This window comes from Xyrauchen texanus, chromosome 13, assembly GCF_025860055.1.
Source record: "Xyrauchen texanus isolate HMW12.3.18 chromosome 13, RBS_HiC_50CHRs, whole genome shotgun sequence".
NCBI lineage: Eukaryota > Metazoa > Chordata > Actinopteri > Cypriniformes > Catostomidae > Xyrauchen > Xyrauchen texanus.
The window spans coordinates 23,716,547-23,743,699 of record NC_068288.1 but is presented as its reverse complement, the minus strand read 5'-3'; the positions used below and the strand labels follow the sequence as shown (position 1 = coordinate 23,743,699).

Here is a 27,153-nt window from a genome sequence, read left to right as displayed (position 1 = left end):
TTTGTGTGCTTTGTTCAGGTTCCAAAAAAGTGGACCAATGGTCATCCTAGAATGTTGCATAATAATACATGCCATACATTATTTCTTTTACCAATTATTTTGTTTATTTTACATGACAATAATTAATAATTAAATGCTAAGAAATTGAGAAATCTAATAGTTCTGTATGATAGTAATTATTATAATAATATATACTGTATATTTATAAATATTATAATAATAATTCACTCACTGCTCCCAATAACGCACAGATGATGAGAAGTGAAATAAACAGAACAGAAAAAAAATCCCTCAAAAGGCAATAATATCTTTTTGAATTATTTTATTTAAAATAGTAACGGTAAATATGCTGTTCTGTGATCTATTAAGAACAAAGTGTCTGAAACATTCTTTGTTACATAGAAGAATAAAATAGTGTTCTTTTATCATTTTCAGATTTACATGCCACTATACGTCTTGTAAAGGTAAACAAACTGTTGTTACTCGCTTTACATAACCACCAGACAATCACTTCTTTTCCAAATGAACTGTAATGAGCTCTCAGTAGATTGTGGTAATTCACTATTTTTGTTTGTAATCTGCTATTAAAAAGAGGAAGAAAACACTGCCTGATTTTGATCAGCAGACAGAAATATTTTTCCAGATCGTCTGACATTTTGCCGGTAAATGTTTGGCTTCTACACAATAAGGAAGGCTACAGTATTAGTTAAAATATGACCAAGATGATATAGCGTTTGGTCACGCTACACCGCTACTTGCTTGAAAAAGTGGTTTGCTACTGGAAAAGCTACTCAGTTTTAAAAGCAGCTGAGTTACTGAAAAAAGTATTTAAGTTAGTAGCATCACTACATGTTGTTAGCTACTCCCCAACACTGAGTTTAATGGCACAATGTTTCTTGTTTCCCACAGCCAATGAGAAAATAGCAGTAGCTGGTACTGTGCTGACGTTAACCATTGCAAGGTGAGACCCAGTGCCTCTTTGTTGTAAACTGGAGGATGCTTCTGTCATGAAATAGGACATCCAGATGGACTCACCAACATTCTGTAATGAGACAAACCTCTCTGGCAAGGCCTGATCAACTGCATAACACAGAGAAATTCAGTACTAGCAGTGTCTGAAATGAACTTTTTGCCACATTGTAGCTACATTATATATGTGCATAATTTTATAAATACTTATAGTGTACCTAGCTGGGAAATATTTACAATTAATTTCTTAAATATTCAACTCAAATAACTATATAATTAAATTTAGTTTTGTGATCATTTTGTGCAGAACGATCTATTACCTTCAAAGAATCATTGCTTTGTCAATCAGATGTGTGTTTCTTTGTGTCATTTTCACAAATTCTGTGGGTTGTGGTGCAATTGCTTCCATGGTCAGTAAAGTAAAGACCCATGTTATTAGACTACAGTTAGCCGCTGAGGCCCAGTGAATGGTCCTGCACATGATCAAGCACCTATATAATATAATATTATTATAATTGAATATAAAAAGGTTTACTATGTTGTCAGTGAAATACAAAGTAGGAGGCTGGAAGCTATGCATTAGGAACATTCACTAATCAAGCAGAGGTCTGTTCTTTGCTCCCTAAAGTGATAATGGTATGTCGCACAACATTGTGGTGCAGGTGAGATGGCCTTTGGGTGTCAGAGTGAGAGAAGGTAAGGATGGTGAGCCAAGACATGTGCAAAATAGCCTATGTCCAGTTTGTGGTTTCCTTTTTGTCACCAACTACATGTCCGCTCAATTCAGTGCAATTTATTTTATTATTAGTCCATTTGTCTATTTGTTTACAAAAATATAAAACTTAAAAGTAGCTGATATTAAATTCTCATTTTAATCTGCATAAAGTAACCATCATAATATATTTACTGTATTAAGATTCTTTTTTGTAATTTCACAATTGTCCTGCAGGTGAATGCATAAGCCTGTCTCCTTACATTGCTCTTAGTGCTCTACGATCCAGAGCACTCATAAAGGTACAGCCATTTTCAGGTACTACTTAAGTTACAATTGATTTGGGAAACGGGCCGTATGAATTGTAAGATGTATTCAACAATCTACTTAGACTTCTGATGCTTGTTTTGGGAAATGTGGCCCTGGAATCTTCTCTCCCAATGTGCTCCTCCTGATAATATACACACACTCCTGTGTGTGCAAATGTGCAACACAGAAATTTACCTCTGACTCAAAGAGTTCATTGAACAATGGTTTGCAATGTTCAGAAATTGCCTCGCTTTCATACCCAGGCTTCTCATAAATCCTTAATGAGCAGGTTGTACTTCAACACTGTTTTAGATTCTCATGGTGTAGCATATTTCTGAGATGTTAAATAAATGTGTTTAAATGCACAAAATGCATCTTTAATAATAATAGCCAGTTCTATTGTGTAAGTGACTGTAAACTGTAAACAAAATGTTTGCTCTTTTTTTCTAAAAAGAGGGAATAAACGAGGGACAGGTCAATTATTAATCAAGAATATTTTTTGTGGTAATCAACAATATGCCACAAATGCTGTCAATCAAGCTTTATTGTAACATTCCTTTAAAGAGATGAATGCAAATGGAGACAATCTTTCAGTAACATCATAATAGCTAATATCCTACAGTGGTGGCCAAAAATCAAGTCAAGTGGTTTTTATTGTCGTTCAACCATATACAATTAGTACAGTACACAGCGAAATGAGACAACATTCCTCCAGGACCATGGTGCTACATAAAACAACATAGGACAAACACAGAACCACATGAGACTACACAGACTAAATAACATACCTATATAAAGTGCACGTGCAAACATTATGGGACAGTACAATAAATTACTAAAAATTAACAGGACAATAGGCACAGTGAGAAACCAGTACACAGTAGTGCAAAAAGATGACGTTTCTAAAAATGCCAAATGTAAACATAACATACTATGAGATGAGTGTTCTATGCACATAGCATTTATTGAGGTAGCAGCCAGGTATAAAGTGACAATAATTAGTGCAACTCAGGACACGTGTGTGTGTGTGTGTGTGTGTGTGTGTGTGTGTGTGTGTGTGTGTGTGTGTGTGTGTCAGTCCAGTCTCTGAGTATTGAGGAGTCTGATGGCATGGGGGAAGAAGCTGTTACACAGTCTGGCCGTGAGGGCCAGAATGCTTTGTTACCTCTTGCCAGGCAGCAGGAGGGTGAAGAGTTTGTGTGAGGGGTGTGTGGGGTCATCCACAATGCTGGTTGCTTTGCGGATGCAGTGTTTTTTGTAAATGTCTTAGATGGAGGGAAGAGAGACACTGATGATCTTCTCAGCTGTCCTCACTATCCTGTGCAGGGCAAGTCCCAAACCAGGCAGTGATGCAGCTGCTCAGGATGCTCTCGGATGGGGAGTGGGAGATGTGCTTTCCTCAGAATTCGAAGAAACTAGAGACGCCACTGGGCTTTCTTGGTAATAGAGCTGGTGTTGAGGGACCAGGTGAGGCTCTCCGCCAGGTGAACACCAAGGAATTTGGTGCCTTTGACGATCTCCACAGAGGAGCCGTCGATGTTTAGCGGAGAGCGGTCACTCTGTGCTATCCTAAAGTCAACAACCACCTCTTTTGTTTTTTCCACATTCAGAGACAGGTTGTTGGCTCTACACCAGTCCGTTAGCTACTGCACCTCCTCTCTGTATGCTGACTCATCATTCTTGCTGATGAGACCCACCACGGTCATGTCATCAGCAAACTTAATGATGTGGTTCGAGCTGTGCATTGCTGCACAGTCGTGAGTCAGCAGAGTGAACAGCAGTGGACTGAGCACACAGCCCTGGGGGGCCCCAGTGCTCAGTGTGGTGGAGATGCTGTTCCCGATCCAGACTGACTGTGGTTCCCAGTCAGGAAGTCCAGGATTCAATTGCAGAGGGAGGTGTCCAGGCCCAGCAGTTCAGCTTTCCAATCAGGTGCTGAGGAATTATTGTGTTTAATGCTGAGCTGAAGTCTATGAACAGCATTCAAATGTATGAGTCCTTTTTATCTAGGTGGGGGAGGGCCAGATGGAGGGTGGTGGTGATGGCGTCATCTGTTGAACAGTTTGGACGATACGCAAACTGCAGTGGGTCTAGTGAAGGGGGCAGCTGGGTCTTAATGTGCCTCATGACGAGCCTCTCGAAGCACTTCACGATGATGGGTGTGAGTGCGACGGGGTGGTAGTCATTGAGGCAGGACACTGAAGACTTCTTTGGCATGGGGATGATGGTGGTGGCCTTGAAGCACGTTGGAACGACGGCGCTGCTCAGAGAGATGTTGAAGATGTCGGTAAGAACATCTGCCAGCTGGTCTGCAAATCCTCTGAGCACTCTGTTAGGAATGTTGTTTGGTCCAGCAGCCTTCCATGGGTTGACTCTACATAGAGTTTTCCTCACATCAGCCGTGGTAAGACAGAGCACCTGGTCGTTGGGAGGAGGGGTGGTCTTCCTCGCCACCACGTCGTTCTGTGCTTCAAACCTAGCGTAGAAGTGGTTCAGCACATCTGGAAGGGAGGCATCTTTGTCACAGGCAACTGATGTTGTCCTGTAGTTGGTGATGCCAACGTGTCGCCGCTGTCCTGGAAGTGACTGTGGATTCTCTGGGTGTGTGCGCGCTTTGCCTCTCTGATGGCCCGGGACAGTTTGGCCCTCGCTGTTCTTAGGGCAGCCTTGTCGCCTGCTCTGAAGGCGGAGTCTTGGGTCCTCAGCAGCGCACGCACCTCCGCAGTCATCCACGGCTTCTGGTTGGAGCATGTGGTGATGGTCTTGGAGAAGGTGAAATCATCAATGCACTTGATGATGTAGCTGGTCACTGATGCTGTGTATTCCTCCAAGTTGGTGGAGTCGCCATATGTTGCAGCCTCCCTGAACATGTACCAGTCAGTACACTCAAAACAGTCCTGAAGAGCAGAGATGGCTCCTGCTGGCCAGGTTTTCACCTGCTTCTGGAGCGGTTTTGTGCGTCTGACAAGCGGACTGTATGCTGGAATTAGCATAACAGAGATATGGTCTGAGCAGCCGAGGTGGGGGCGGGGCTCCGCCCGGTATGCGCCTGGGATGTTTGTGTAAACAAGATCAAGTGTGGTCGCCCCTCTCGTTGCAAAGTCCACATACTGATGGAATTTAGGGAGCAATGTCTTGAGATTTGCATGGGTGAAATCTCCGGCAACAATAAACAGTCCATCAGGGTGAGCTTTAGGCTATCTGAATGGTTGGCCTCCTCCCAACTCTGTTGCAGAGCCACGTCTCCGTGAAAACAAAGATGCAGCAGTCTCTAAGCTCACGCTGTGTAGTGTGCTGGAGTCGGATGTAGTCCAGTTCATTGTCCAGGTATCAAACATTTGAGAGCAGGATAGACGGGTGAGCCGGCCAGCTAGGGTTTGTTTTTAGCCTAGCATGGACCCCTGCCCTCTTGCCACGCGTTCGCTTCCTGGTACACCGCTTATGACGTCCCCTCCCCCGGGCACAGGCATCAGGCGACACCGAGGACTGGAGGCCTGGTCTCCGCAGCAAGCAGAGTTTGCATAGCAACTCCTGCAGATCATCATGCAGCTTGGTTGTTGCTTGAATCTTACATGTTAACAGTGTCTGGCGATGGTAGACAAGAACACCGGTTGCGCCGATGTCCATGTTCCATAAAAGTCGGGCTAAGTGACAAAAATAGCACCATTTTGGATCCGGAGTGGCCGCTGCGTGATACCGCCATCTTGGATCAGTACTATATATTGGCACTCAAATATTGGCACCCTTGGTAAATATGAGAAAAAGGCTGTTCATCCTTGTGAGGGACCAAGCTGGCAGGCATGAGGAGTCAGAAAATATATTTCCAAAAATATAGGCTTTTATTTACTAAACAAAAATCTACTTATTTACACACACAAAAATAGGAAGTTCCTAACAAAACAGACCTTCACTAACAAAACAGAACCTCTAGACTGAGACATGGGGGAAACTTATATAGTGGATGATCAGGCCATTCTGAAACAAAGGGGGGTAGACAAACACAGAATATATAAACAACCATAACTACAAACCCTGTTAAGACAATGCTACCTAATATAAACTAAGGATAATCAATCAAATAATTATAACAACAAAAACATAACTAGCAAAGAAAAGAACACAACCCAAAATAGATAACTCTGCCACCCCCATGATATTGGAGAACATGGTGCAGTCCAATTATCCATCCCCTACTTAAACAGCTTGGATTTAGTTGGAAGTTCTTTTGTGAGCCAGCCAGAGACACCCAGCAGCAACTCCCCAGGAACTGGTAACTCAAGAAAAAGAGAAGTATTAATTTCACAGAATGTATCTTGAAAATAATGAACCTGAAATTAGCCAAATTGACAGTTAACTAAATGTGTGCACCCAAATAGATAACTAAATGTCAAACAACTAATAAAACGGTTTTAAAACTAAAATCGTTGTCCAGTTATTTATTTAGTATTATGTAATGTGAAATGAAAGTTACCACCGTGAGTTGTTTGTTCCATGTGTGGCTGCTAGTACAGCCATCACAATCCTTTTGGTCTTTCATTAAAAAAACTTTACAAAATTCTATCCTCAAATAGATATCAAACACAAAGGTTTTTTTTTTTTTATCAAAAAACAAGTATTTTTGTCAGATATGTGTGGCACAAATATTGGCCCCTTTTATTCAATACTTTTTGCAACCTCCCTTGGCTTAGATAACAGCCCTGAGTCTTCGATGCCAAATGAGGTTGGAGAGCACATGGCAAGTGATCTGAAAACATTCCTCCATACAGAATCTCTCTTGATCCTTCAAATGCAGAGGTCCACGCTGATAGACACTCCTCTTCAGTTCACCACACAGGTTTTCTATGGGGTTCAGGTCAGGGGACTGGGATTGCCATGGCAGAACCTTGATTTTGTGGTCTGTGAACTATTGTGTTGATTTTGATGTGTGTTTTAGATCATTGTCTTGTTGGGATATCCAATCACAGCCCATTTTAAGCTTTCTGGCAGAGGCAATCAGCTTTAGATTTTTTTATCTGTTGATATTTGATAGTACACGATGCCATGTATCCAAACAAGATGTCCGTCCTGGCATAAAAACAGCCCCGCAGCATTAAAGATCCACCACCATATTAAACCGTGGGCTTGAGGTACTTCTCTTTATGGCTACCCCTCTATGTGTGCCAAACTCATCTCTGGAGTTTACTGCCAGAAACCTCTATTTGGTCCCATTTGAAGCTCAACAACCTTTTGCTGCACATAATAACTTAATTCTTTGGTCTTAAAACATTGTGATGAATGACTAAGAGAATTTGGCCGGTGTGTTACCTCATATTTATTCCCATGTGAAATTAATTTACTTCAATTAAAGGTTTGATTTTTGTGAATATTTTGAATGAAAGCTCAAAAGGATAGACAGACAAATTTTTCACAGCCTTATTTGCTCATATTTACCAAAGGTGCCAATATTTTTGGCCACAATTGTAGGTGAGAATTGTCAGGTCTAAATGTAATTTACACTTTGAATAACAAAAATGAGCATCCAAAAGCCTATGGTGAGCTCTACCATAAGCTTCATTCACATCTCCATGAACAACTTAATTTTAGGACACTTCCAATTTGTATACCTTCACACCTTGGCAATCCAAAAAAAAAATTGTCTCAAGGGGTATAGGTTGCTATGTGACGCGTTCTGACCTTGGATTGCAAGTATTTGGGCAGCTTCCCTATTCAGAAGTGCTCTTTCCCTTAGATAAAAGAGAAGATTTCAGTAACAAAAGACAATTCCAGTGACGCAAACCACAAGGAATCAAGTAGCCTTCACAAACATAAGGAGAAAGTTAGGACAACCATTAATTGGAAACCTTAAGACTTGGTCTGGCTAAATAATGATGCTAATAGGCTCTGCCGCTACTGAAGAAGGGAACCGAAAACAACAGGCTGCACAGGGCATTCACAAAGCCTTTCAGACATTTGATCATCGAAAACTGGTCATCCACATGTATGGTGCCAGCTCATTACCAGCTCTCCACCCAGTCATTATATTCTCATAAACGGTCGACAACAACTAATCAGGATAAGGTCACCCTGCAGAAATAAGTAGTCCCCTTGACTGATACATTTAGCCATTCTCACAGCTACATACAGTATTTCCTGAACGGGTCAATTACAGGTTTTCTGTAATAAATATTCTCAGGTTTACCATCAGCATAGAGACAAGAGCAGTGTCGTTTTTGCAGTGTTATTGAATCGAACATCAATTGGTTTCGCATAACTAAAACAAACATGCATCTGCAATGCACTCTCTCTCTCTCTCTCTCCTCTCCCACTTTTTCTCACTGTGCCATCATCAATGCACAGTTTTTTGCGTGCTGAGGCATGAACCAATAATTTCACATAAATAGATTAATTCTCTTCTGCAAGTTGTTTATCATTCTGGGCTGGTAAATGTGTTTGTGCCACCATAATTATTCCTCCATGTAATATTGTCAATGCTCTCTGTTGATTTTAGATAAACTGGTACATTACTAATTAGTAATTGGAGCAAGTAGTCTTATGTCTCCATACACAAATAAAAAAAAATTAAACTCACAAATTGCTTCATATTAACATCACCCTGCAATTACTCGGAAGCCCTACAGCCATAACAAGTCTCAAGGGTATGAATGGTGTTGCTGAAAGTTGAACAGAGCTTCCTCTTCAATGATGTCCAAAAATGACCCATAGAATGTAAAAGTAATTTGTGGCATCCTACCCACTCATAACATTGCAAAAATAATTTTCAGAATTTTGCATTGTTTCTAGTAAAAAATAAATATCTTAAAAGCAAGATATATTAAATTGAGAAGTAAAATGGCAAGATATTGAGTCTTGTTTTGAGAGAAAACTTACTAAATGTTGAGAGGTTTATGCTTAAAAGAAGAAAAAGCTATTGGCTAATGGGATAAGAAAAATATCTTTATTCTAACCCAATTTTGAGCTATTGGCAAATATGTTTTTTTTTTTCTTCTTGTTTTAAGGATGAACCATTATGTAATTTTGCTTTAAGGATGTATAGGTATTTTTACTGGAAAACAAGACAAAATACTGTTTAAGAAAAAAAAATGTGTGTACTCATCACAGTTCTAAATTGTGCTGTTTCACAGCCAAGCTGATGATAGGGAAGGCAAGGCACACACACACACACACACACACACACACACACACACACACAATAATAAATAAGAAAGAAAGAATGATTTATGATTGTTTTACAGTAAAAATGCTAAAGCCAGTTAACAAGCCTTTAATTGTCTGCAGTGTATTTTTCTTAGCTCTGCGTTGAAAGTATTTTGAGCACCTGAGAGTGCTCTGCAGTGATTTCTGGAGATTAACATTTGCATTTAGCATGCCGCCGAATAACAAAGGAAAACTAAAAAAAGGTCCTTTAAATTGTTCTCCGTTGGTTGTGTGAGTGACAATGGTTTCTTTACTGCAGTGGCAAGCATCTCATTATCAAGATTACTTGGGCTGTTCAATGAAATTTAGTTCAAAGACACTCGTGGTATAGGCAATGGTGCCACATAATAAGAGTTCAGTGAGTCAGATTCACAAGCCAGTTGAGTTGAACACTTTACTGACCACAATGAGCATCAGCACAAGGACATCAAGATGTCCTGCTGATTGCTGGGAACTCCCCAGCAAGGAAACTCAATGTGAACTGAAATGTCAGGGTTGGAGAGTCAGATCTTGTATGTTGCCCAAGATCATGCAGAACATCACCCACAACTGATTGTTAGGGATTTGTTTTTTCTTTTATTGAATAGATCAACCCAACTCTGCTGGAAAAACAAAAACAGCTTAGCCTAATTTGATTTGCTGGTTTTAACTGATTTGGTCTCCCATTCTTGCCAAGCAGGTGTTTAGCTAGTTTTGCATGTGCATCTAGCCCTTGAAGTGGAAATGGTTAACAGATTGTTAAGGATATACAAATTTGGCTTGCTGTCCATAAAGGAAGGGCTCAGAATGAGGGGCTTCAGCATTCGTGAATGCGAGTTGAGTGAGCAAACCCCAAACTGATATTCAGGAATTTGCTTTTGTTTTGTTTTGTAAATCTAAGCTCTGCCATAGATTCTAATGGTTTACATTGGAATCACACAGTGGTAGGTCCTGCCTAATGAGGGGGGATCTCTACAAGCACAGCGACCGGGGGCAGTGGGACTGCCCAAGGGAGACGCGGGTCTGCCAACAGGTGCACCATGGAAAATACATCACGGGGAGTTGCCTGAAGAGGGAACTAAGCCCGTGGAGCCCTACCCCATTACAGAGCACCTGTGGCTCGTAGTGGGTCTGGACACAAATTTCAACACTGAGATTGTAAAATCTGGCGAAGGTGTTGGGTGTTTCCCAGCCTGCTGCTCTGCAGATGTCTGCAAGGGAGGTGCCATTGGCCAGTGCCCATGAGGATGCCACACTTCTTGTCAAGTGTGCTCAGACCCACAAGGTGGTGGGCACGGCCTGGGTCTGGTAGGCCAGGGGCCAGACGTGGAGGTTCCAGAGGTCTGGGCTCGGGTGCCAGAGGGTGCCCCATCCCTGAGAAAGAAAGTCCTTCCTCAGGGGAATTTTCCAGGGAGGTGCTGTCGCGAGGAGCGTAAGATCCAGGTCCGAGTGGCCCAGTAAGGATCCACCAAGGTGACCTGTTCCTCGTCCTCTCTGATCTTGCACAGCGCCAGTGGAAGGAGGCTCACTGGGGGAAATGCATACTTGCACAGCCCCCAAGGCCAGCTGTGTGCCAGCGCGTCTATCCCGAGAGGAGCTTCTGTCAGGGAGTACTAGAGCGGGCAGTGGGAGTTGTCCTGGGAGGCAAAGAGATCTATCTGTGCCGAATCAGTCCCAAATCAGCTGGACCGCCTGGGGGTGGTGCCTGCGCTGTGACATCTGTGGCTTAGAGCGAGGTCAGTGGCAGAGCGCAGTTCCTGCAGCATGTCGGGATCGGGACTAACCCAGGTGCATATCTTTGAGTGACTGTAAGTGAGTGTTAAGGGTTAGTGTTTAAAACAAATATTTTGTATGAACTTTAAGATTAATGACTAATGTCTTTGAACTGCAGGAGAGCCATGGCATTCAGGGCGGAGGCGGCCTGTCTGGTGGCGCTGCAGGCTTTTGAGGTCAATGATGACGTCATCCTACAGGCTCTGAAGGGGTGTACCAGGCAGTCCCGCCAGGTGACAACGTTCTCGGGACACAGGTGCATCGCAACCACTCTGTCCACCTGGGGGGGACCTCTGTGTACCCGTGTGCCACCCCGCCATCCAGTGTTGTGAGAGCGGACGAGTGGATGGGTCGGTTGCGGACAGTAAAAGGTGCCCTCCACGACTGCGTGAATGGTACCGGGGGGGCGTGGCAGTGAGCGGTACCCGGATCCGAGGTACCAGTCGTCAAGCCGCGAAGGCTGTGGGGAGGATGGAGGGTTCCAGTCCAAGCCCATGCTCACGGCAGCCCGGGCAAGCATGTCGGCCATTTGCGCGTCAGCCTCAGACTGGGCGGGCTGGCCCAAAGGTGGCTGCCCAGTCGAGTCCTCCGTGTCAGACGCCTGTATGCTCTCTGATGCAGCGGCAATGTCGTCATCCAATTCCAGGGGCTGAAGGGAGAATCCCGGCTGGCTGTGAGGTGAGCCACACTCATCCCGAGCTTGGACAGAAGTGAGCGAGCGGTTCGTGGGGATTTACCCGGCGAAACCGAGCCCGTCATCATTCTCATATCACCTTCATCGCCAGCCGGGTCGTCCACAATCCCATGGAAAGAAGGAGCGACCCGGGGGGCCAGCTGAAGTGGCTGAAGTTAACCTTAAGGACGTTAACCTTAAGGAAGGAGAAACACTCACTGTGGGTGCCAGTTCCCCTCTGGATAACATCATGAATATAATGCCAATGTTTCTTATGTATGGTGCAAGTCATGGTTTAAAAACTAAGTAAGTGTTAAGGGTCAGTGTTTAAAACAAATATTTTGTATGAACTTTAAGATGAATGACTAATGTCTTTGAAGTCCATCCTGGATTTACTGCAGAAGTTTACATAGATGCAATTGTCCTTTTTAGTTGACTGATGAAGGGTTTTGTTGGCAATTAATTTGTTGGCAATTAATTGATAGTCTATGTATTTCATTTCAAGAGTGTATTCCATCATTAGACCAAGCTGATGCAGACAGAGATCAGTTAGGTGAATCGCATTTCAACCTGGCCGGTAATTATGGTGAGGTCTATCCTAAGTCTAAGGTTCAGGCAATGGCATATGAAGTATCCCATGTCTTGTGGTTGGATTTGGCATCAGTTCATCCTCTGAAGTCCATCGTAATAGACTGAAGTGATGTTTGGGTGGCACCGGCTGCTATTAGTCATCATCACACAGTGACACGTAGCAGTGGAGTACAACACGAAGCAGGAATGGAGCTGGATCCATCCGGTTCTTGTGACCTCAGAATAGGAGTCCCAAGGTTGAGACAGGGAAACAAATAAAATAATATTAACATAGATGCCATTCAATTTATTGCAGAGTCATGATCACTATTTCTGGTTCTTGCAGACCTACGCAAAGCAGCCTAATTGTGAGTTGAAGGATAAATTAGGTGTATTAACTAAATAGATGAGTCTTTAGTCTAGACTTAAACTGAGTGAGTGTGTCTGCATCTCCAACAGTGTTAGGGAGACTATTCCATAGTTTAGGAGCCCTTTTGTGGGTTTTGATATTCTAGGAACAATTAACAGGCCAGAATTTTCTGATCGTAATGAACGTAATGGAATATAGCATGGTCACTTAAGTACTGCAGAACTAGACCATTCGAAGCTTTGTAGGTAGTTAACAGAATTTTTTAATTAATAAAAAAATTTAACAGATAGCCAATGTAAATATGAAATGGGGCTAATATGATCATATTTCTTGGTTCTCGTCAGCACTCTGGATGCTGCATTTTGAAGTAGTTGAAGTTTATTTATTGATCTTGCTGGACATCCTCCCAGTAATGCATTACAATAATCTAGTCTTGAGGTCATGAACACATTAATTAGTTTTTTGCATCAGCATCAGAGAGCATGTGTCGTAATTTAGCAATATTTCTTGGAAGGTGGAAGAATGCTGTTCTAAAAACATTGGTAATTAGATTTTCAAAGGACAGATTGGTATCAAATATAACACCTAAGTTCTTCAATGTTGAGGATGATGTAACAGTACATCCATCGAGAGTCAAATTATATTTTGTTTTTTTAGAGGTTTTTAGAAGGACATTTCTGGCCATCCAATCTTTTATTTCATTGATACACTCTGCTAATTTGGAGAATTTTGAAATCTCTTCAGGTTTTGAAGAAATATAATGTTGGGTATAGTCAGCATAACAGTGGAAATTTATTCCACAATTCCTTATAATATCTCCCAGGGGAAGCATATACAAGGAGAAAAGCAGAGGCCCTAAAACTGATCCCTGTGGCACTCCATACTTTACTTTTGTTTGGTTTGACAATTCCTCATTTACATAGAAAAAGTGGTAGCGGTCTGCTAAATAGGACCTAAACCATGCTAATGCAACTCCACAAATGCCAACATAATTCTCCATCCTATTCAAGAGAATGTTGTGATCTATCGTGTCGAATGCAGCACTAAGATCTAAAAGCTCTAGAATGAAATGCAGCCATGATCAGATGATAATTCCAAGTAATTTGTAACTCTAAGTGCAGTCTCTGTACTGTGATAAGGCCTAAATCCTGACTGAAATTGTTCACATATATACTATTTCTCTGTAGAAATTAACATATTTGTGAGGATACTACCTTTTCTAGTATTTTCAACATAAACAGGAGATTTCAAATTGGTCTAAATTAGCCAGTACTCCAGGATCACGTTGTGTCTTCCTAATAAGTCGTTTGATAACTGCCATTTTAAAGTTTCTTGGGATATGTCCTAATGGATAGTGAGGAATTAATAATATTAAGAAGAGGCTTTAATTTGATTGTGTCTAAGCTCATATAAAACCTTTGTACAAACAGTTCTGAAACTTTTTGTTAATTTGATTTTGTTGATTTGTTTGCTATAGCTTGCCCATGTGTACTAATCTTCATCTCAACAGAAGAGGCTCTATGCATGAGTCCTCCTTCTGAATAAAATTGGTAAGAAATTATCCCAGATTAGTAGAAGAATGTATTACATCTCTGTTTAGCCCCTAAAACGCTTTAATTAGATCAGCAACCCAAGTGCTCCCAGCAAAGGGAGAACATTTAAATGAACAGGAGTCTGCCACTTATGTAGAGTTTAATTCTATGTGCTGCATGACGTAGTGCTATAGCTGATAATTGGCATAAATTACCATATTGAATTATATTTATATTTATAAAACCTGATATGCAATCTCTCACAGCACTTCAATTCAATACCCTTTGTTAGAGCCAGCTGTGACTGTAGAGCACTTTGGATTGACGTGTTCAGGTCAGCTGTTTGTATGTTGATGCATTGGGTAATATATACATGAGAAGCAACTCTCAAAGTATCAAGGCAGTTTACGCTCTGTTGGGAGATAGGTATAGCTGATGATGCATCCATCATAAATATTTAAATGTGGCTGGCAGGCGTTAAGTCTGATTATGAATTAGGTCCATGAACTTTGATTTCCTTTTCCACTGGCTTTCAAATGTAGTGTGGTCGTAATGTGGCTTAAAGGGGGGAGTTATCCAGGGAGGCGCTTCTATGTTTCCATGTAATAGCTTTTTACAGTAGATGTCACTGTGTTAGAAAGGTTAAGTTTAGATTACTGGAGTCTCTGTGAGGATATCTGCTAATGTGCCCCTTCATTTCATGCCCACAATTTATTTTGGGGATAGGCCCTTTCTGTTACTCTTCCTGCTTGTTCAAAGTCAGACATATAATATTAGATATATAGCTGTGTTTTGTTCACATATAATGGCTGTTGGTCTTGAGTCCAGCTGATTCTCAATTTGTGGGCAGTCAAAGCTATTCAACTTGAATGAACTCTTTGAAGTTGAAGGCAGAACCAGCAAATGGAAAAAGCTCTGGCAGGAGCTGAACTAGAGATGCATCAAACAGTCATGTATTATCCACATTGATGTTACATAATCCAAAGACTATATAGGGTACAAAGAGCATGCACCAGGAGTAGTCCATGTCACAATCATATGGTCTTGTCTACACACAAGACTAATTACAGCCTTTTAACAGTAATTAAGTGAAATATGTTAAAATTAATATGTATAAATAAATATAGATTTTGCAGATGGATGAGATGTTTGTGCTACATAATTTGTAAATGTTGTGCTTGCAGGAGATTATTCATTTACACATAGCCACAAAAGACAAAAATGAATTACTTGAGATATTCTCTTTTTCAAAAAGTGTTAAAATCTGTCAATATAAGATGTGATTCTACACAACATAGAATCCATTAGTTCAGCAACACTGATAGCAGCTGATACCAGGAACAAGTGAGATTATTTACACTGTAAGATAGGTAATAACAATAATATATTTACAACCAGTTAATGGCACCAACCCATTTGACCTCTTGATCTTACCACTCATTAAACATACTGTTGATGAACACACCTGTAGATTGAGTGCAAAGCAAATAGCGAAAAAAAAAATGTTGGCAATTTAATGGATAGTCAATTTAAGGTATTTAATTTGTTTAAGATGTGGGACATTTGTTACCTGAACAGTTAAAGCTTGAATATATCCTGCTACTAATACTGTGCATTTTAGTACTTAAAGCATTGAACACTGGCATGCAATAGGTTAAGAAACACTTAGGTTAACCTCTGTTATGTCATATATATAAAATATTAAGCAATATTACACAAGCAAGAGTGCTATTGTTGACTTAACTCTTTGTCCCTCACATTCCTGCTGTGCATGTGCCCTGTTTATTTCCTGGTATTAATTTGTGTATTAGATGTGTATTAACTGCATAATTTACACTCTGTTGTGTTTGGATTTTTAGTATAGAGTATCTGATTTCATGACTGCATTCATCAATCATTACTTCAGTGTGTTAATGCATGATAATAAAGCACAAACTGCATTATAACAAAAAGAAAACATACAAAAAGTAAAACAGTGCATAATTTCAGCCAATTATGCATGCATTTAATATAAGTGCATACATCACATTTAGAGCAGAATTGACTGGTATTTTAGTTACTGTTTTAGTTTAGTTTTAGTTACTATAGTTACTTTTGTTTGATTTTAGTTACTGGAGTAACTGTTAACTGATCTTCACAAATGTGCTTCTTATGTTACACTTTATGTTCACATCAGGGACTATGAAGTTCTGTGAACTTGTGCATGTGTGTATGCGCTTTAACTGTTTTTTAAAGTTTAAAAACCTTGTTTAAGTTTCACACAAAATCTATCATAAAATCCTAGCTACTGTCATGTTTGTGCCATTATAATGGATGCTATGTCCCTCAATGCCCTAAAATGAAAACAAGTATTACTTATAAAAAATGGATCATGACAGACATTTTACAGAGAGCGATGAATAAAGCCTTTTTTCTAGCGTAACCTCTGAACCTGATGCCATACAAATAACCCTAATGATTTAATCTCAGCACAAAACACCACTAAGACGTGCACATCCATGTCAAAAAGCTCAAGTGACCATGAAAGTAAACCACAAATTGGCGAATCGTCAAAGGGTGAGCATATTATCTAACTAACTCGAATGAACAGCATAACAATACTAATCAAAATGACAGACTCCTAATATTTAGCAGTCATTGTAATCTAAAGCACCAACAACACAACACCTCAAAGCATAGTTTCAATGTGTATTGCTCCTTGTTCTTGATGTACCAACTGGTTTACAGTACAGTATTTGAAGTTCTATTAAGTGTCTGTTTAATCTTTTATACAATAAACAAATTGTACCATGTTGTACTGTCAGAAATGGTGTATAATGTTGCAATAATTCTGCTGGTTCTGTTCAGTTACCCCTGGGGGGTTTTATACACTGTTCTCCCTGCTCCATCCATGCATGCAGTTTGCCCAGAACAAAACCATACCTCCAACTCCAAATTATGCTAAAATTAAGTACAATCAATAAAGCATTCATTCAGGTATTCAAGTTAGTATTCATTTGATGGAAGTGGTCCTCACTGAATTGACAGAAGTAGCCAAGAGAAAGACAATGACAATCAGAAACAGAATGAAAAAAACTTGAAACACACAAAAAAAACAGAAACCGACTGAAGAAATAAAAAGAACAGGTACAGGAACCAACTAACTGGAGATACGCAAGACTACACATAATGATAACAACAAGATTTGACTAAGGATTCAAACACAAGGATAGCTTATATAGGGGAACACATAATGAGAGACAGGTGACACAGCTGATGAGCTGAAGGGAGTAATTAGCGATGTCATGGCATCAGTGAAGGCATCCCACGTGTGGCACCTGCAAACAAGAGGAAGGGAAACAAACAGACATGACACAAAGATGAGACAGACAGTCAGGGGAGGCACAGTCCGACCCGACTGTGACAGCACCCCTCCGATGGATGCCTCCTGGCATCACCGAAGCAACACCGAACACAAGAGGGACCAACCAGGGAGGGCAGGTGAGGAGAAGGACAAGACATGAAGCATGAGTGTCCGGATCCCAACACCGGAACCAAATCCAAACTAGACAAGAGAGTCAGGATCCAGACACCATGTTCCGTACTTGAAACACAACAGACAGAAGAGCACACTGTAAGGAAACCGAAGCTGTGCTCCCACACAAAAACTAAGACAGATAGAGCACATGGCCAGGAGAAGCCATGCACTCAACACAAACAGAAAATGAGTGTCAGGATCCTGTCACCACAATAAAAATTACTAACAAGTGACTTGATCCTGACACTTCCCCCTCAAAGGGATGCCACCTGGCATCCCAATAGGGGAACATCAAACAACAGACAAGACAAACAGAACAGGCACTAACACAGAACAGAAAAAGGAAGGGAGGGAGGGAAACCAGTGAGGAGATTTCAGAAAAGGGATGGGGTCCGGTGGCCTGGGAGGAGGCCTCAGGAAACAGGCGGGATGTGGTGGCCTGGGAGGAGGCCTCAGGAAAGAGGTGGGGTCCATTGGCCAGGGAGGTAGCTTCAGGAAATAAGCGTGACAGGGGCCTGACTGGATGTGGACTGCCATTGGGCAGTGATCAGACTGGACTTGGGTGACTGTAGGACAGTGGTCAGACTGGACTTGGGCGGCCGCTGGGTAGGGGTCAGACTGGATATGGGAATCTGATGGACAGGAGTCAGACTGGATGTGGGTGGTCATTGGGCAGTGGTCAGACTGGACTTGGGTGGCCATTGTGCAGTGGTCAGACTGGACTTGGGTGATCATTGGGCAGTGGTCAGACTGGACTTGGGTGGCCGCTGGGCAGGGGTCGACTGGACGTGGGCTGCTACTGGGCAGTGGTTAGACTGGATGTGGTTGGCAGCTAGGCAGTGGTTAGACTGAACTTGGGTGACCACTGGACAGGAGTCAGACTGAACTTGGGTGTCCACTGGACAGGGATCAGACTGGACTTGGGTGACAGCCACTGGATAGGGGTCAGAGGACTGGGCAGCGACCACTTGGGACTGGACAGGCGGATCAGTGTCCACTGAAGAGTGATCAGGAGAAATTAGAGATGTCACAGCAACAGGGCTAGCATACTGCATGTGGCATCTGCAAACAAGAGGAAGAAAAACACACCGGGAAACAAGCAGACATGACACACAGACGAGACAGACAGTCAGGAGAGGCACAGTCTGACCCGACTTTGACATGGAGAACAGAAATGCTATTAAAAGAGACATTATTCAATGGCTAATGTGCCGTAATTGGACACACGTTATACACTGAACAACTTACTCCCAACATGCAGTGAAAGTATCTCACTGCTAATTTGGATTGGTTGGATTTCGGATGTGTGTTGGAGCGCTGGTATTTGTCACGGGCGTTTCCCCTTTTTAGTAGCTGTCCCCTTTTTCACCCCTAATGGGTGGGTCTGTTTGTGATATACAGTATATGTTTTACACATTAGTCATATACATTCTGCAAATAGATGACCCTAATTATGAATGCAAAGTCGGTTCATTGAGCTTTAAAATGAAAAAGGCTTCAGTTTAATTAGGGGAAAGAAAATGCTTGACAGAAAATATTTTTATTCATTGATTGCATACAATTGGGTCAAGTGTATCTCGTCTTTGGACACGCATTATACATGGAACAACTTATTCCCAACATGCGGTAAAGAATCTCGTTGCTAATTTGGATTGGTTGGATTTTGGCCGTGTGTTGGGGCACTGGTGTTTGTCATGGGCAACCCCCCCAAGTAGTTGTCCCCTTTATCACCCCATATGGGTGGGCCTGTTTGTGATATATAGTGTATGTTTTACAAATTAGTCATATACTGTCTACAAATGGATGACCCTAATTTTGAATGCCAAGTCGATTCTTTGAGCTTTAAAAAGGGAAAAGGATTCAGCTCTATTATGGGAAAGAAAACACTTGACAGAAAATATTCTTTATCCATTGATTGCAGCTTTGTAATTTTTTAGCAAAATGTGTTTATTAAAAGTGAAGATTGATAGAAATTTGGTTCTTCCTGGTTGTTGCATTACACCAGTTTTCATTTTAATTTCATTTTTCCTTTGTAAACGTAAGACCTCTTGTGTGCTGTTTCACAGCTTTTTGCGCTGGAGCCCCGCTGAAAAAAATATTCCCGAATTTGGAGCTGTAATGTCCCGTATTTTTCAGGTAGGAGGTTTGCAACTCAATACTCAATACTGAGTCTGACTGCTTTTCCATTTACTTGTTACAACATAGCAAGCTCACAAACAAACTCAGAACATTGCGGTCTTTGCTTACAGCAATGCTGAAGCTGTTGTGCAAGTCAATGCAGATGATTGAGATAAAAGGCAGTAAGAGATCAGATCACAATTTATCAATGTTTTGAATCAAAATAAACTAAACAAAAGAATAAAGAACACTTACTCGTGCTGTACATCCCAAGAAACCTACAAAAAATGCTGTATTAAACATATGAATAAACCCCAGTTCCCCGTCTGTCGGTCTCTCAACGTTGTGTCGGAGAAGCGACACTAGGGGTCTCACTTCAGCGCCGAATATGCCTCTGATTTATGAAAAAAGGCCAATGAGAAGTTGGCAGACAGTATTTGCATACCCCGCCCCCAGACTTTTGGGTATAAAGGCGAGGAAATACTATGAGTTCATTCTGAAATTTTCTTCAGAGCCGATGGTTGTGCATGCTGTTTGCTACAACTCACACCTGTTCCTGTATTCCTCTGACGCTCTGCATGCTGTTGGATTGACGGCGCATTACAGTGGCTTTCTCCTTCCTTACACGCAGTGCAATTTGCCCCTGGCTCCCACTGCCCACTCTGGTATGCCCAAACAGAGGCTCCCCTCGGGGCAGACGCATTGGCACACAGCTGGCCTCCGGGGCTGTGCAAGTACGCATTTCCCCCAGTGAGCCTTCTTGCACAGGTGCTGTGCAAGGTCAGGGATGACGAGGAGTAAGTCACCCTAGTGGCCCCTTACTGGCCCACCCGTGCCTGGTTCTCGGACCTCGTACTCCTCGCGACAGCCCCTCCCTGGCGAATTCCCCTGAGGAAGGACCTTCATTCTCAGGGATGGGGCACGCTCTGGCATCCGCACCCAGACCTCTGGAACCTCCACGTCTGGCCCCTGAACGGGACACGGAAGATCTAGCTGGTCTACCACCTACCGTCATAGACACGATCAACCAAGCCAGGGAACCTTCTACCAGGTAACTTTACGCCCTAAAGTGGTACCTGTTTGCAAATTGGTGTTCTTCCCGGGCTGAAGACCCACAGAGGTGCGCAGTTAGGTCAGTGCTCTTATTCCTACAGGAGAAGTTGGAAGGGAGGCTGTCTCCTTCCACCTTGAAGGTGTATGCTGCCGCTATCGCAGCTCACCACGACCCTGTAGATGGCAAATCTCTGGGTAAGTATGACTTAATCATCAGGTTCCTAAGAGGCGCCCGGAGGTTAAATCCCTCCCGGCCAAGACTGTTCCCCTCCTGGGATCTCTCGGTGGTCCTCGCCGGTCTTCAAAGATCCCCCTTCGAGCCGCTAGAATCAGCCGGCTCAGGGCCCTCTCCCTAAAGATGGCCCTGCTGATCGTGCTTTCCTCCATCAAGAGGGTCGGGGACCTGCAAGCGTTCTCTGTCAGCGACACTTGCCTGGAGTTCGGTCTGGCAGACACATATGGGATCCTAATACCGCGACCGGGCTACATCCTTAAGGTTCCTACCACGCCCTTTAGAGACCAGATAGTGAACCTGTAAGCGCTGCGCCGGGAGGAGGCAGACCCAGCCGCTTCGTTGCTGTGTCCGGTACGTGCTTTGCGCACCTATTTGGACCGCACGCGGAGCTTTAGATGCTCTGAGCAGGTCTTTGTCTGCTTTGGTGGACAGCGGAAAGGGAACGCTGTCTCCAAAGAGAGGCTTTCCCACTGGATCGTGGATGCCATTTCATTGGCCAATCACACCCAGGCCGTGTCCCCCCCCCTTGCGGGTCCAAGCACTCTCAACAAGAAGTGTTGCATCCTCGTGGGCACTGGCCAGGGGTACCTCCCTGGTGGACATATGCAGAGCTGCAGGTTGGGCAACACCTAATACCTTTGCGAGATTTTACAATCTCCGGGTTGAGTCAGTTTCGTCCCGTGTCTTCTCAGGTCCGAGCCAGTAGAACTCAGTGGCACGCTGATGAACTGGCCGGGTGGATCGCTTGCTCTCAGCGCCCTTTCCCTCTGCAGAGGTAAAACTGTGCGCTTTCTCTCCCAGGAGATCCCACTCATTAGGATCCCTGGATGATTCCTCCCTAGCACTTTTGGGTCTGCAGTTCAGCGGAGGAACTCGCTGACCCAGTCCACTACGGGTACTTAATCTACCCTGTACTGGAATAGGTGCTCCACAGGTCAAGGAATCCTACACGGACTCCCCCTGTGTGTATTATACGCAGTATGGTCCCCTTACAAAAGTAGACCTGCATCTCCCTTAGACAGTCCCAACTGCCCTCCTGTCGCCGTGTTGTAGAAACACTCCACTCCTTGAGGCTGATTCTACCACTGTGCCACTTTCCACATGTCGCATAAAAACCCATGTGATGTATTCACCACTCTTACTTCCCCTTCCGGGCAGGTGTGGTCTCCACAGGGTCTTCTCCCACTGAAAGAATAGGAAACTGGGTAAGACCCCCTTCCCTCGATGCATGTAAGGGCCCCAGCCGTTTATTGCTTTATGCGGAGAAACATAGAGAGAAAAGAGGCCCAGCCAGGCTCGGCCCTTTCCCAGGTTGGCAAGCGTCACCTTGTTCCCCTGTCTAGGGTAACCAGAAGGATTCTGACAACTTTTTTGGGGCATTGGGGAAGGGTACGTGCAGTCTGACACAGCTGGTCACCTGTGCACCTGAAATACCTGCCCGCTTCATGTGTCAGCAGAACACGTACACGGCTCAGCGCATGGCGTGATTTAAATTGGACCCCTAGTGTCACTTCTCCGACATCGAGAGAGCGACAGACGGGGAACATCTAGGTTACGTATGTAACCTCCGTTCCATGATGGAGGGAACGAGGAGTTGTGTCCTCCCGGCCACGTCGCTGAGCCGAGCCACTGTAGTGGCCGGACCATTTCCAGCTCCTCAGAAAACTCCTGAATGAACTCATAGTATTTCGTCGCCTTTATACCCCTATGTCCATGGGTGGGGTATGTAAATACTGTATGCCAACTTCTCATTGGCCTTTTTTTATAGATCAGAGGCATATTCGGCACTCAAGAGAGACCCCTAGTGTCGCTTCTCCGACACAACGTCTCGTTCCCTCCATCAGGGAACGGAGGTTACATACATAACCTAGACGTTTCCTCACATGTGCGCTTCATTTAGAAGTGATCATCCCTATGCCCTATTCACTTCAAAGACAATTACTGTACCCTGATCTGTGAGAGCTTCATAGACCTGAAAGTTGATAATGGTAATTCTGAATGGAAAGTCCCTACAGCATGGCTTGTGCTCCCTTCGAAGTGCCCTGCAAAGGTATCATCTGCGCAGTTGATACTGATTAGGCTCTCTCTCTAACTTCCGCATCCCACTGCACTTATCCCTCTCCTCGGCTGATTAGCCCGATTGTGGTGTGCGAAGTCTCGGGTCGGCCCCACCCTCCTTCTCATCTCAACTATATTTTGTCATCTCTCAGACCAAAATAATTAATACATTTTTGATATGCAATAATCTTGCTCGATTACAATGTTTCCCAGCAGACACGAACAATCAATTAGTTTCTTTTCAAAAACAATAATTGAGGCAGAATTTTGGAACAAATTGACATCACAATAGCACCCAAAGTTAAATCATGAAACAAGACAGTCTAGACAATGGCAGATGGCAAAGTCAATCACACAATGGTGACATCAAGAAATTCTCCAGATGCAGACTACTTCAATTTACACTTACACTTTAAATTACCCAAGACCCAAGACTTGATCACATGACTTTTGAATTTGTCTGCAGACAAGTGTTTTTCTCTAGAGAGATGTCTCTGAGGTCATGCACACACAGTGACAATAGAACACTAAGACTAAGAATCACAGGGAAGTGTAAGTGAATTGAACACATGGTTCATGTTTTAAGAATGACGATACAGTCTGATTCACAGAATCAGATTACTTTTCTTATCTCTAATGGCAGATCCATACTTGATTGGACTGTCAGGGAATACATTTTATCGGGTGGTGGGTAAGATAGTTGGAAAGTTTTAATATGTAAATTGTGTGGAATTTTTTTTCTTCTTTTTTACAGTAATATAACAAGTTTTTTCAAAGATGCTTTATACTTCATCTTTATCTAATCTAATTCTGAAGTCACATCACCACACTAGAATTTGAAATACCAAGGTGGATGGAGCTTTGATTAATGTGAGAAAATGTATTTCCCAGTAAAGCCAATTTAAGAAAACCACTAGAACACCAGTTTTTTCCCTCCCAACTTCAGTTGAACTACCATATATGTGTATATTTTAAAGGTTTATGTGTGATTTAATTTGGTTGTATATTTGGTCTTTGTTGTCACAAGTAATGCGAAGCGGAGTGTTGTACCGCTTTTCAAATCAGTCTAACCCAAATATTACTTGGCCTTGGAGCAATAGGATGCTCTCTTACGAATATATTGTGGCCCCATACATGTGTTTTCATGTGTGGATTCTAGCAGTGTTTCATTTTGCTGTGTGTTGTTGACACTCCGTGTGAACATATCAATCTTTTACCATATCAATATTTGAGCCTATTACCAATTTAGGACAAATAATACTTGGAAAATCAAAATATTATGTCCTGATACAAGTCATTGTTGATTTCACTGTTGTAGGGGAAAGACTCTAGGGCTGCAGATAAGACTGTTGCCATGGTCCTGAAGGAGATACCCAATAAGGCATCCTCAGAAGGCAAACCCCTCCTCACGGTGACAAACAAGGTGGGCAGAACAACTGAAGTGACCACAAGATTTAAACAGCACCTCCATTCTTGCTGGTGTTGAGAACCAATGACAAGGCTTTGACCATCACATGTCAAACATCCCCTTTAAGCCTAAATAAATATCACAGTGTGTCTCTACCATTCAAAATCCCAAATTCATATCAAAACAGTTAACACAGGCTGTTTTCTTTCTTTTCAGAGCTGCTCACATCATGCAAGACATATAACAGGCAATAGAATAGGGAAATTGTCATTTTAGATGGACACACTGAGACACATAGATTTAAATTTTATCTTAACACATTAGAGATGTTCATGAATGCATGATTTTACAGCAATAACAAATCAAATATGTAATTATCTTGCTCTGTATGGAATACAATTAATATAGGCATATACTTCACCATATATTTTACACATTCTATATTATATTCCCCTTCATAAGAAGCTAATATTGATATTTATCTAATTTGATACAGTATATTTACTGTAACATTATTTAGCATTTATTTAACATGCAGCTAACAAAATGATATGGCATAATTAGTATGATTTAAACCAAATGTATTTACCTTTTGGGCAAAAATACATTGCAGAAATTGCCATTGTCATAGCATTTATAGCTTGTCTTCTTTTTGCCTGTTTGGTCTTTCTATGACATACTCTGTATTATAATGATTTTAGTCTACGGAGAGACCCCACAATGATGTAAAAACAAGTTTGTGTGTGTGTGTGTGTGGTCGGGTTTAAGTGGTTTACGAGGACTTTTTTGAGGTTACAAACTAGTAATTACAAGGGTATTATGCTATAAGTGTGGTTTATGAGCACATTTCTAGTGTTCCCCATAAATCACTTGAAAAACATACTAAACAATGTTTTGTTGAAAATGTAAAAATGCAGAAAGTTTTTTGTGAGGGTTAGGTTTAGGGGAAGGGTTAGAATCTATTGTTCGTACAGTATAAAAGTCATTATGTCTATGGAGAGTCCTCATAATGATAGCTGCACCAACATTGTTGAGTTGTCTATGCGAAGTGCTATGTTTTCTTAGCAGTTGAGTTAGTAGACAAATGACCTGAAGCCAACTGCACTTCTTCACTGCTTTGTCCATAATAGAAAGGTTAGTTTATTTTGAGATCAGTTGAGATAGTCTACTGATCGATTAAAGAATCTGGAGCACAGCGTTATTCCTCTGTGTGAAGTCGTGTCAATGCTGATGCCAGAGCATTATCAGATCAATATTGTCCTATATACCACAATGTGGAACTTTTATCCCCTCATTATATTTAGTCTTGTAAAACAACCCAAGGATATAAATAACAAAACATAACTGTTGATTTCATTGGCAAAATGTATTGGCAGATGCTATTTTTTGCACCCTGGTGCAAATAATGATATATGCTATTTACCCCCAGTACAAATAGTGGCAAATATTATTTGCACCCCAACCCTGATGCAAATAAAGGTAGATAATAATTGTGCCCTGGTACACATAGTTTCAGATACTATTTTCACCCATATTTAAATACTAGCATACAGTATGGGCATCACAGCAGTGTATTTATTGTGTTTATTTAGAGTCCCACAGACAAACTGCATTAACCTCTAACCCTAATCCTAACCTTAACCTTAATTTAGAAAAATAATCTTGGTTTTACTACAGTAACCATTTATAGTAATTTTTATCTATTATTTTAAGTCATATTTAAGGAAATATTATGAGTTGAAACAGGAAATCGGATGGGAAAAAACACTGATTCGAACCACAGTTACTAGGACAACCGTACACTTTAACGATCACATACATCTTTACACCCCACACTACAACAGCAACGTCTATTGATTAGTTTGGCGTATATTTCTGCGATTCCACCAGGCTATTAGGGTGCACATAGCTGCACTGTATGGCAGATGCTATTTACACCAGGGTGCAAATAAACACTCTGAAGTTTATTTGGGTTTTATTCAGTAATATATATTTTTAAGGCCTGAAAAAATGTATGCTGAGAATTTATGACCTCTTAGTCTCTCTGTTCCTAAAATGTTTTAATTGTGGACATTTAACACCTGCCCTATAAATAAATAAATAAATAAATACATTAATAACAGTAAGTGTACATACTGTATAATACTGCATTTAAAGGGACAGTTCTTCCAAAGATGAAAATTCTTTCATCATGTACTGTACTCATGTTGTTCCAAATTCCTATGACTTACTGTCTTCCATCGAATACAAAAGGAGATGTTATGCAGTATGTTAGTCTCAGTCATCATTCACTTTTATTGTGTGACTTAGACTAACATACTGCATAACATCTCCTTTTGCTGGAAGAAAGGAAGTTATGGGTATTTGGAACAACATGAAAGTGAGGACATAATGACATAATTTTCATCTTTGGGTGAACTAGAAACACTTTCAGCCATTTAGTGTTTATTTCAGGACTTGACCAACAGCAAATGAGAAACCTTGCTTTTATTTTTTTACACTTTTCGTCCAAATGTCATATTAATGGTACAGTTCATTGTAGACTTCACAAACAGCATATCACTCAAAAATAAAAAAAGAACATTTAGTTTTTTACCTGGTTTGGCCATCACATCCAAATATCCCCTCTTTCTTCATACGTAATGCAGTTGTTTATGTCCATGCTATTTATAACACTAATTCC

General features: G+C 41.8%; 1 protein-coding gene across 4 annotated transcripts in view; it reads left to right on the top strand.

The window, feature by feature from the left end:
- The window catches only part of LOC127653871 (PEX5-related protein-like), a 155,923-nt gene that overhangs the window by 55,753 nt on the left and 73,017 nt on the right, over positions 1–27,153 (top strand). For 3 of the 4 annotated variants that reach the window (XM_052140668.1, XM_052140670.1, XM_052140669.1), the window contains exon 2: positions 24,381–24,485. The exons of the other annotated variant lie outside the window; for it this stretch is intronic. In XM_052140668.1, the coding sequence (XP_051996628.1) occupies positions 24,381–24,485 (105 nt within the window). The remainder of the gene's footprint in view (positions 1–24,380; positions 24,486–27,153) is intronic. 4 annotated transcript variants of the gene reach the window in all.